Consider the following 12,824-nt stretch of genomic DNA (forward strand, 5'->3'; position numbering starts at 1 on the left):
TCACGCAAAGCTCTGGCTCCAGTCAAAAGCCCTTTACAGAATGGGGGGGAGGAGAGAAGAAACCGCTTTAGGGAGCTTCCAAGGCGCAGACCACGTGAGCATCAGCTGACGGACGCCATTGCCGCGGCTTTTGAGAGGGCGCTTGTTTGAAGCCAGCATGTCTTCTGCCACCTCGTCCTCCTCCGCCTCTGATGACACAGAGGCTTCCTCCGGAGCCAGAGCGACCAAGGCTTTGGGAGCGCGCCTGGTCCCTTGAAGAGATTCGCTCCAGGAGTCAGTTCTGGTCCCTGGTGGCCAACACGGGGGTGAGGACAGGTGGCAGCAGGGGGGGGAGCCCCAAGAACCAAGGCAGAGAAGAGGGCCGTGGAATTCTTTCTGGGTCAACCTTCGATGCCCCCGACTTCCCTGGGCAGCTTCCTTTCACCAAGCCAGAGCTTTACAGGTAGTCCTCGAGTTACAAGTGTAATGGAGTCTGCCCATTCCACTCGTAACTCGAAAACTCGTAGAGTGAATCTCGTTCCTTTGGAGAGATCACTCTCTTCCTCGTTAAAACGCACATGGCTCGTTAACCAAACAAGTTATCTCAGAGTAGGGAAGGCCATGGAGGGCCTATTGATGGAACAGGCCCCCAAGGCCTCCCTGACCCACTAAGATACCTCATGCTTCCCCCTCCCTTCCTGCCACGCGGGACTCACCTGGAAAAGGTCTGTTTCCTCTCTACCGCGGATCCTGCTACCACTCTGATCTGAGGCCAGGGGACGCATCCACAGCCCCCTGCGGCCCGATCCGGGCTCCAGAGGCCTGGAAAAGACCTCTGCCGCCCGGATCAATGGTATCAATTCAGTTTGCCACAAACTTTTTATGGCATCTAATTTAACAAAATTCATACACCTTGCATGGATGCAAAATAATGATGGGATAAAATGGTACTTCTGTACCACAGCATTGTTTGCCATCAGATCTTTAAACAAGACCAGTGAGCCACACTTACATAATGAGTCATAACATAATGTTTATTGCCAATGGCTGTGTTCTTCCTTAATGGACTTGTAATACAGACTCCAGAGTCAATTACAACATAGACATCTTCTTTAACTATAGATAGTTAGTTAGATAGTTAGTTAGGTAGTTAGGTAGGTAGGTAGTTAGTTAGTTAATTAGTTAGTTAGATCAGTGGTTCTCAACCTGTGGGTCGGGACCCCATTTGGGGTCGATCGACCATTTCACGGGGGTCGCCAAGCAAGGCTGCCATTTTTTTGTCCGCCATTTTTTTCCCCTTTTCTGGCGGGTGCCTTACCTCCCTTGGGCTGGGCCAGCTGGTGGTCGGCCTGCTCGGTCTCTGCCGCTTGCCAGCTATGCCTCGGCTGGCGCAGGGGGCGGAACCACGCATGCGCGGCACTCCCAGGCAGGGAAAGTCCTCGACTTACGACCGGTTGGGTAGTCCTCAACTTACGACTGGTTTAGTCCTCGACTTACGACCGGTTTAGTCCTCGACTTACGACCGGTTTAGTCCTTGACTTACAACCGGTTTAGTCCTCGACTTACGATCGGTTGGGGTCGCAGCATTAAAAAGGTTGAGAACCACTGAGTTAGATAGATAGATAGATAGATAGATAGATAGATAGATAGATAGATAGATAGATGATAGATGATAGATAGATAGATAGATAGATAGATAGATAGATAGATAGATAGATAGATAGATAGATAGATAGATAATCTTTATTGTCATTTTTTACTGTGGGCACAATGGCACACATTAAAAATGAAATTTAGTTGCTTGCTCTCAAAGTGTACACATACATAACACACATTTAAACATACTATATACAACATATGTATAGACCTACACCCTTACATATAAGTAACATATAAATATTAATCGCTGTCCATCTTGAATACATAATGGAAGGAGGAAGCTTTAGATAATATAAATATAAATATATACGCAGTATTTAAATATAAACATACACACACACACACAGATGCACCACTGGAAAACCTGAAGGATCCGGTTAGGGACAGATTGTTATGGAGAAAATCTATATGGTCACTGAGAGTCGACATATCACAAATGATCCTGATAGCAATAGGACTTAGATTTATATACTGTTTCACAGTGCTTTACAGCCAGTCTCAGTGTTTCTTCCTGTTCTCCCGGTCTTCCAATTTGCTGCAGGGTCGCCTGGGACTTATAGTACACATAGGGACTATCACCAGGAAGTCCAGATTTGTGAATTTCAAAACTGTTTCTAGCTGGCTATACAGAATTTGGATAAAATCAGCCAATAGGCTTGATTCTGCTGGGCCCTTATGTTTTATGCATGCCTACAAATTGAATCATTGTTATCTCCAGTTTAAAGGATCTCAGTTTAGAAGAGCTGTGAAAAAACTATGGCAATTAGAATAGAGAAAATACCAGGCTAGACAGACTGTGTTGATCCAGGAGCTTGGCCACCAAAACACTGTATCAAAATAACTTGATTGGTATGTTAAGTGAACCCTCTATGAGGAATTGCAACTTATTTATTGCACAATGTTTAAATAAACGACGTGGTCCATAATATAATAATTCAATGTATAAACCAGGCCAGTGTTTTAATTCACATATTGCATTCAACTCAGAGCAGTGAAAGGCCATACTTATTACTACTATTATTTTTGACCTTCAAAGGTTATAAGAAAAGTGGTTGGTGAAATCAGTGATGATTTATACCCGGTTTCACTAAAGAACTCAAGATGGCATAAATAGCATTCCCTCCTCCTATTTTTCCCAACAGTAATAGCTTAAAGCACTCAATTTGTTCCAGCAACACAAAGGTACACTTCTGAAAATGGTGATTTTTGCAAAATTTCAGTACTATGATACAGAAATATTACTGTAAAAAAAAAGCTCAGGGTTGTTTATACTGCACCAAACAATTATTTCCTTAACTATGCTTGTTGAATAAATTATAATTGGTTGAGATCTCACATCACACAAAGCCATAAACTGTTTGACATATGGTAACAGCTGAGTTTGTATGAGTTAAGCCAATGTAATTGTAAGATATCCAAAGTCAGTTGGGAATAAGCAGCATTAATACTTGTTAAATTAATAATAAAATTAAAAAAATATTCTATGATTTGATATGGTATATGAACACATGAAACATAAAGGGAGCTTTTAATATTCATTTGGAAGAGGAGTACAATTACCCCAAATATAATATGCTTCCTCCCTTTTATTTCTATAGCTCCCTTCATCTTTTACTGTTGGATATGCCAATGGAATTTCAACATCTAGAAGGCCTTATAGTGCCCATCTCAAATTGAAACCATATTGTCTTAAAATATTCCAATCTTACTGAAGTTGATATTTAGAATTATTTTGTTAGATTTACAGTCCACCTTTTCTAATTCCTCCATTTTCCCAGTAAGAATTCTGTGATGTACAATTAATTTTAATTTCATTATTGGGGGGGAGGGAACTTGTAAATTTCAGAAGAATCCCACACTATCTGGAAGGCACTAGATTGAGGATCTGCTAAACCAACCAGAGGTAGAACTATCCATCACTTATTAGCTTTGTATAAGAGAATAGCTAGAATTTTCTTGGCTTAATTGAAATAGGATTTTAACCACCTGTAAAGCTATTGTTCTAGAAAAAGTAAACTGCATACTGTATAAATCTTTATATTCTGCATAGGCTGAAAAGGTTTTGCATGTTTTTATAGTTTTTTCCCCAAGTTGCTTTCTGTCAAAATACAAGTATTTTAGTATTTCGATCTTTATAATATTTTATTTATATCATATACAGGCTTTGTATAGTTTTATCTTTTTAATATTGTAAGCCACCCAGAGTTACCCTGTAGTAAAATGGGCAGCCAATCGATTTTAAAATAAATTAAATAAAAATATTTTAACATTGCTCATCAGAAAAATTCTAACGGTAGAAAATGGAAAAAAGCTGCATTTGTTCAGAGATCCTTTGCTCTTTCGTTTAGAAAAATACTCGTTAGGGAAAACAAAGTTGGACTGTTGCAGTTGTCTTGTAGTCCTTAAGAATGTAAAAATAAAATATAACGGTAAAAAAGAAAAATGCCAGAAATGCTAAGACAGAGGCTTAAATTAATTATGTTGATCTTAATAAAAAGCCTCAGAAGCACTATCACTAAGGTTCTTAAGTCTTCGTTCTGCTTAAGAAAAAAGATTATAAAAGAAAATTCAGCACGCGCTCAAAAAAAATATTTTGTCCTAAGGACAAATAATCCCGTTTCATTTAGCAAGGTGAACTCCATGTATGCTTAAACATACTTTGCCTTCGGCTTCTAACAGTTATAAGATTTAGAAAACGGCGTTAGAGCCATTCAAAAGAAAATAAAAATAAAAAGTAAACCTAAGAGGAGGAGCAGCCCGCTAAATACAAAGGGAGTTCTCGAGTCGGCAGAGAGTTGACTCTGGATGCGCTTGCGCACTCGATTGTTTGACGCCTTCGCTCCTTGGCCGCCGCCACTCCGCCCACAAGCTCAGATATCGCGAGAACTCTGTCCGAGAAACGGCGGAGGCCAACATGGCGGAAGGTAAGTGAGGTGGGGGAAGCGGCAGTAGCTGCAACTTGAGCGGGAGAGTGGATTTGCCCTGAGGCGATTTTATATGGGGTGGAGCGATTCCTTCGGGGTCTGGCGAGAAACGACCGAAAAAGAAGGGGAGGGGCTGAACGCGCCTTATCGACAGGGGTCATCTGTATTTTTGGGTGAACCAGGGGGCGTTACCTGGCAGGGAAAGAGAATCGAATAATCTTTCCCAGCCTGACTTCCCAGTCGGACTACAACTCCCATCGCTCGTAATTAAAGTGATCTTTTGGCTTTCCCGGCGGAGGAAGATGAGAGGTGTAGTATAACGCCGCCAGGCTAGAAAAGCCTGGAGTAAAGAGGGTCGGTCTCGGATAGTGGGGAGGAGGAAGGGTTGGGAGAGAGGAGGCGCAAAAAAATCAGTGTATTTTTCTGAAATAAGATGTTTTAACACACCTTGCTTCTCGGTGTGATGCTGTCAGGTTGGATTATAGCTCCCCTGCTGCCCAGCCTTATCTGGAAGTGGGCTATGCCTACAATTGTACTGAAAGATCTGTCGATTTTTTGCAGCCCACTAAGGAACTTAATTTGCTTCATTTAACTCCAGTGATTGATTAGTGAAGCTGAATATTGGCTGGCAGTGATGTGTTGAATTTTAGAGTTTCTATCTGCCTTAGAGTCGGTTTTTGACTTCTAGCTACGGGTTTTTTTGGCAAGGTTTCTTCCAGAAGTAGTTTGGCATTCCCTGTTTCTTAGGGCTAAGAATGAGTGACTGGCCCAAGGTCCATCCAGTTGGCTTTGTATCTAAGGTGGGACTTGAACTTAGGGTCCTGCAGTTTTTAAACTGATACCATAACCACTGCACCAAACTGGCTCTGATATTGAGAGAATGCAGAACTATTTTTTTTTTTGCTAGGAAAGCCCTTCCCTAAGAAAACTGTTTAACAGTGATCCAGATTCTTAGTATATTTAGCTCAGGTTTGCTTCAATTGACTGACACAAATGCCCTTTAGTTTCTCTGCTTTCTTTCCCATTATCTTTTACCTAATTATTAAAGTGGCACTGCCAGCAATTTTAGCTAAATCTAGGACTTCTTCTAAGCTATATGGAGGGAATAGTAGTCAGATTAATCCAACAATATCTGGGAACCCATAGATTTCTCATTCCTAATTTTCAGTGGTGGAATATGGGTCACCAATGTCCCAAACAAGCCAAGTCTTTCCTGGTTTTGCCTGAAATTATTGGGGATTAAATATGAACTTTCTGCTTATAAAATGATGACCTTACTGTTTGGCCCTCCCTGTTAGTTACATGGATTCTCCATAGTTGCAGGCAGAAACTTTTCCCTTGATCTCAACCATCATATCAGTGATCTCACATTTATACATGTTTTAGATTCCACTGTACTCTATGAAGCAGCAAAGGTTATGAAACTTTCATCCTTTTCTAATGTTTGTTATATGATTATTGTTTCCTCTTTGAAGTCCCCAAAAGGATAGGCTGATGATGGAATTTCAAGATCCAAGGTTTTAAATGGTTATACAGCATAGGCTGAATTCACATATCACATTATGTCATGGTTTCTATGTTATGCTATGTCACAGTTTTAATGAAAATTTGTTGAACAAATAGTGGCCAGATTCAGCTGAATAAGCCTAAATCACAATTTACAAGCCACATTTTAAGCTAAAATCAAAATAACCTTAGATGTGAATCTAGTGAACCTAGTTATCTACGAAAGAAGCAGTAAGGGGTTGTTGGCCTAAAGGTTGTATTGTATTGTACTCTACTCTACTTTACTCTACTCTACTCTACTCTACTCTACTAATACTCTACTCTACTCTACTCTAATATAATATAATATAATATAATATAATATAATATAATATAATTAATATAATTAATATAATATAATATAATATAATATAATATAATATAATATAATATAATATAATATAATATAATAATATAATTATAAAAAGGTAAAGATTTCCCTATCAGTCATGTCTTGGTGCGCATCTCCATTTCTTGACCGAGGGAGCCAGCCAAGATGCTTAAACCTAAATCCAGGTTAATAAAATAGTTATTAAATTCACATAACATGAATGCCCAGCCCAATAAAGTATTTGGCTTAATGTGATTGCTTGATATTTTGTACCGCAATACAGAAATTGCACCTTTATGCTCATCTCCTGTTGGTTAATTTGAGCTGTAAGAAAGTATTTTGGGCGAGATAAGTGAAAAGGTTTCTAAATTTGAATTAATTATCCCACATTGGTTCTTGATTGCCCTAATTCTGAGTAAGATGGGATACTGAAAAGTAATTGGTCTCTTTAGAATGTATATTCTTAATGGATTCTGCCCTGACACAAAATTATTGTAATGCTGATCTATTTGAAAACCAGTTATGATGTCATGCTTTAATCCATTCTCAATTAATTTTGACTCATTGCTCATTTTGCCCATCTTACTTTACAGAGTTATAAATGTAGCTTCCATGTTGAAAGAACATACAGAAATAAACACAAGATAGTTTAGAATAGAATGAACGTATTTTTTAACTTTTAAAGTGGAGATAAAATGTTATTCTAGTCAATTCTATAAAGGTATGTTTTTATATAGGAAACTTTACTAATTTAAAATACTTATGATCCATTTTCCTGACAGCTTAAATAGTTCTTGAAAGCAAATGTGAAAACAGTACAGAAGCAGTTGTCAATTGGTTGATGATTTGGCAGATTTTGACTTCCTCCTCCTGCCAGAATCCTGTGTTCTCTGTTTTTCTCTGTAAGAAAGCATTGTTAGAGGAAAGGAAGAATTCTAGAATTTCACTGGAAAATGACCAACTTGTTCAGACTTCTTTTCCTCTTCTGCATTTCTTGTAGTATGTTTGTTTCCTGTACTGAAGTTTGGTAGCACAGCACAGCAGAAATGTTACTGTAGGGGAAGTTTTGCAAAATCAAATGGAACTTAATTCTCTGAGGCATGATTTTACAACAAGTTCTGTTATATTTTCTTAAATTATTTGTTTTTATTTTATCAGATCTAAATAAAATTGCAGTGAATAAACAATTATGAAGTAAAAGTATATGCAGCTCATCTTTAAATAATATGCATGTCATCATCTTAGAAAAGGCATCTCCTATGAATGCAATTAACGGGAATGCCTCTTTAAAAAATAAGCTGCTAGCAGTTCTTGAAAGAAGTTATATGAAAAATAAGGCTTCAGAGTTCAGTCAGTCAATTAAACACATGTTTGATTAACCACTAGAAGGATAATAGTATATCATTGTGTAGAACTACTTGTGCTTTCCAAACAGCAGCTGTTGAATATTGAATATGTCTGTGTGGCTGAAGAATAATTAAATGCTGTCATTTTTGGCAGATAAATCTAGACTTGGTAAATCGCAGCTTTCTGGGCATCTAGAAATATTGTACTGGATTCCGAAATGAAGATTTAAGACAAATACTGTGCACAGTATAAAACTATCTAATAATTGCCATCAACTTGATACCTTTAAAAAGTATGATTGATATTTTAAAATTTGATTTAGTTTTTCCTAAGAAATAGCTTGTGTCTATCTGCAGATGTCCATAAAACTATACATAGAAGCCTTTTACACACACACACACACACACACACACACACCAAATAGTGTATGGCAAATAGTAAGCAGACTACCTGAAAGCATTTAAAAATGATAAAAAGGAAGTTAATTATCTTCCTAAATAATAACTAAGGTTCTGAAGGTGGGAATTTCAAAAGTAAGACACTTACACAGAAAAATCTTGCATTATCACTGTACAGGATCAAATACAGCAAGCAGGGCAGCAATGGAAGTATATGGATAGTTTTATATGCTAATCATATGGTCCGAAATTGGCATTTTTAAAATTGTGTTTAGCTTGTTAGAGGGATGGGGGAAAACATAACCATGTAATTTTTTTTTCTTCTGTTAAAAATATATTTTTATATTTCATTTCTATTTATTTTCTTTTTTTAATTAATTACTTAGAAGTATAAGCAAACAGGAAAAAAGGGATGAATAAAATACAAATAAGAGTGTTCTAATATTGCCAATACTCTGGACATTGAAGCATGTTCCTACAACTTAGCTATTGTTTCATTGCAACAATGAACTTATATACAAATTAGTGAAGTTTAATAAAACTATCACATCTGGTTTTTTTCTTTAGCAAAGTTTCAATCAATCCTGGCTTAAATGCAGGGACTGCAGCTTGAGAAGTTCTCCAGCCAACAGGGCCAATCTGGAAGACACCCGGTTGGAAAAGATGACTTTTTACATAAATGAAAACTCACTTTCTCAAAATCCACAGCCTTTTTTTTTGTATTTTATGGTTGTAACTTATTTTAGTAGTAGTTTATGTAAATGAGTATTAACTGATAAATTTCTCCTATTCTTTCTCCAATGAATTTAGGTCTTTGTGTAGCTATAATGTTTTCCAGCTTGTTAGAAAACTATGCCCAGAGGAGGAACAGAGAAAAATATTGTTTTGTAAGGCTACTCCAAAAATCTCTGCACTTCCCCACCCCAGGACTCCTGTCTGACTTCCTCATTAGGAAGCCATTCAATTTGTAATTTGAATCAACTACTTTCATTTTAATTGGTCGTTGTTTAAAAATTATATTTAGATTACTGTTGGCTTGTGATTTTATCTTGCTCATAAATTTTCTATTGTGTTGTAAATTGGAAGAGTATTTTTTTTTGCAAGCTCACTTGAAACTCCTAGAGATAAGCATAGTATAAATCTTTAAAAAGAAGTAAATAAGTGTAAGATGGCTCTTTTAGTATTTTTTTCAGGATAGGATGGGAATTTAGGGGATACATACTTGATACAATAAATGTGGACTGATTTGGGACAAAGCTAGGGAGCTTAAGATATGGAATTGCAGTCAGCTAAATTCACTTTATTTGTTCCTTAAAAGCTTGAATAAGCAGGCTTATTCTCCTTTGTAGCTGGATCAAAGAGATTATGCAGATAAAAGTATTAAATGTAAAGCTAACTCATTATTCAATAAAAGTTATCTGATCAATACTGGAACCTTTAGTATCTGAAGGAAGGGAACTTGATTTTCTCACAGATTTCCTCGCTGTGTTAGCAGGATGTCAGTCTGAAAATTTTGGCAATTAATAACATTTTGCTTCAGAGGCATAGCTGATTTTTCCACCCCCTTCTGTCACCCAGACAGGAAATTTTGTTCTTGTTGCATTTGTAAGAATGTCAGTATTGTTTAAGTTGAAATGTTTGTAAGAATCATGTAGTTGAAGTCCAGCCTTGCTAGAAGAAAGTGTTTCTGCTTGATCATTGTGATTTTGTAGATGTCTAGGAAATGTTTTGATATTTTTATTGTCTGTTGATCAAATCTCATGTTGAGTATTGTATTAAGAAGGATTCAGGCAAACTGGAGCAGATACAAAGAAAGACCCGAAATGACAATCGGGGAACTGAAAACAAGAAAATATTGAGACAATTGGGCATATTTAACTTTGAGGAAAATAGAGAGTTGTTTTCCTCACCATAGCATTCTTCAAGTACCTAAACAAATGTTAGACAGAAAAAGACTAAGTTCTGTTGCCTATTATTTTTTAGTGCCGAATATAAGTGATGCAGGCAGATTCTAGTTGAATATTAAGAAAAAAATCCTAACAGTAGAGCAGTTATGGCTATTATCAAAAGAGAAAGAAAGCTTTCCTAGACTTGATGTGTTCTTTGATGTTAGTTGCGAAATCGTGTCCGACCCATCGCGATCCCATGGACAACGTTCCTGCAGGCCTTCCTGTCCTCTACCATCTTCTGGGGTCCATTTAAGCTCACACCTACTGCTTCAGTGACTCCATCCAGCCACCTCATTCTCTGTCGTTCCCTTCTTCTATTGCCCTCAATCTTTCCCAGCATTAGGCTCTTCTCCAGTGAGTCCTTCCTTCCCATTAGGTGGCCAAAGTATTTGAGTTTCAACTTCAGGATCTGGCCTTCTAAAGATCAGTCAGGGTTGATCTCCTCTAGGACTGACCGGTGGGATCGCCTTGCAGTCCAGGGGACTCGCAGGAGACTTCTCCAGCACCATAGTTCAAAGGCCTCAATTCTTTTGCGCTCAGCCTTTCTTATGGTCCAACTTTCACAGCCATACATTGCAATTGGGAAAACCATGGCCTTGATTATACATACTTTTGTTGGCAGGGTGATGTCTCTGCTTTTTAGTATGCTGTCTAGATTTGCCATAGCTTTCCTGCCCAGGAGCAAGCGTCTTTTAATTTCTTGGCTGCAGTCCCCATCTGCGGTGATCTTGGAGCCCAGGAAGATAATATCTGTCACTACCTCCATTTCTTTCCCATCTATTTGCCAGGAATTGAGAGGGTCGGATGCCATGATTTTGGTTTTCTTAATGTTGAGTTTCAAGCCAACTTTTGCACTCTCCTTCTTCACCCGCATCAAGAGGCTCTTTAGTTCCTCTTCACTTTCTGCCATTAGAGTGGTATCATCTGCATATCTTAGGTTGATATTTCTCCCGGCAATCTTAATTCCAACTTTTGATTCATCTAGCCCTGCCTTTCTCATGATGTGCTCTGCATATAAGTTGAATAGGCAGGGCGATAGAATACAACCTTGCCGGACTCCTTTCCCAATTTTGAACCAATCAGTGGTTCCGTGTCCAGTTCTCACTGTTGCTTCCTGACCCACATAGGTTTCTCAAGAGACAGATAAGATGAGGCAGACGTTAAATTTTGAGGACGTTTTAAACTGAGCATGGAGCTGTACTCAATGACTTCTTTGGCCTCTTCTTACTCATAAATTACTGTTGAACATATATGCCATTCAGAGACCACTAAGGAAGAAAGCTTACTAAAATAATGCTTTTTTTACCATTTGTTTTTTGCCTTTATTATTTTTATAAATAACTCAAAGGCAGCAAACAATATTTCTTTCTCCTCCTATTTTCTCTACAGCAACAACCCTGTGAGATGAGATGGGCTGAGAGAGAGTAAGTGGCCCAAAGTCATCCAGCCAGCTTTGATGCCTAAGACAGGACTAGAAGTTGTCTTCTCCTGGCTTCTAGCCTGGTGCCTTAACCCACTTAATCTTTTCTTCACCCCCTTGGAATGCCTTTTTTGGCCACAAACCATAGCTCCGGATCCCCAAGGTGTAAGATTTAAATCATAACATTTCTTCAAGCCTTCACAGAACTCCCATGACAACATTGTGACCCCCCCCAGGGGTCCATGGACCACAGGTTGAGAACCACTGGATCACACTGACTTACCTCCTGTTATTTATTTTTATTTATTACATATTTATGCCATCCATCTCCCCTACAAGGTGACTCTGGGCGGCTTACCATTTTTAAGGTAAGGATGTTAGGACTAGGTTAGTTTTCAAACTTTTGTTTTTTGCTCTCATAAATTCTGCTTACGATTTCGATATTTCATAGAAGCAAAGCCAGGAAAGGAAAAATCTACTATTGACTGGCTTCAAATGACACACTGAACCTGTGGTTTATTGAATATGTCAATATTAAGCTTTGTTTTGCAATATCTTATAGCAATCTCCTTTAAATATTGCGACCCCTTATATAAACTGCAGTAAAGGATTTAACCAAAACACAGGACTAAGACTAATTCACATTGTGACTTAGTATAATAGTAACCCATTGAAATTGGTATGTTTGGCTATGGTTTGGTTACAACTTAAGCTGGTATTCCAGTTATTGCTAAATAACTTTATTTAACAACTAATGTTGAACATAGAATCCACTAAGTATGAAATTCTTATTAAGTTTTATTGTAGGGTTGTCTCCTTGGAGCTGGCTCTTTTTATCAAAGGTCTATTGCAACCTCCCCCCACTTTCTTACTCCAAATTTAATCTCAAAAGTGGGTAACAATGCTAGAACACATATTTCATTCAGATTCCTGAACACATTGGAAACAAGCTGCTACTATGAAGCAACTCCCACTAATCTTTGCAACAAGTTAGTGTATTGCACAAACAAGTTAGTGTATTGCACATCATCTTCATTGTACTGATTGACCTTGATCTTTACCTTACTGAGTAACTCAGAAATAACATTTTAAAATGAAAGAATTGGCCCAGAGAAGTTTTGGAGCTGTTTTTATACAATGTATATTTTCTAATACTAGAATTTAGAAACTTACATTAATGTGGTGATGCAATTTTTCTTTGCTTATGTAAAAGGATTTTATATATATTGATAGTTTTTATATTACTGATGTAAAAATCATAGAGGAAATTAT

At 37.8% G+C, this 12,824-nt stretch overlaps 1 protein-coding gene across 1 annotated transcript in view; it reads left to right on the plus strand.

Annotated features, from left to right (window-relative positions):
• Positions 1–4,545: 4,545 nt before the first annotated feature.
• The window catches only part of ANKFY1 (ankyrin repeat and FYVE domain containing 1), a 63,123-nt gene continuing 54,844 nt past the window's right edge, over positions 4,546–12,824 (plus strand). The window contains exon 1 of the mRNA XM_015821064.1: positions 4,546–4,562. Within this exon, the coding sequence (XP_015676550.1) occupies positions 4,553–4,562 (10 nt within the window). The 5' untranslated portion in view covers positions 4,546–4,552. The remainder of the gene's footprint in view (positions 4,563–12,824) is intronic.

This window comes from Protobothrops mucrosquamatus, unplaced genomic scaffold (genome assembly GCF_001527695.2).
Source record: "Protobothrops mucrosquamatus isolate PMUCROS unplaced genomic scaffold, P.Mucros_1.0 scaffold1242, whole genome shotgun sequence".
NCBI classification, from domain to species: domain Eukaryota; kingdom Metazoa; phylum Chordata; class Lepidosauria; order Squamata; family Viperidae; genus Protobothrops; species Protobothrops mucrosquamatus.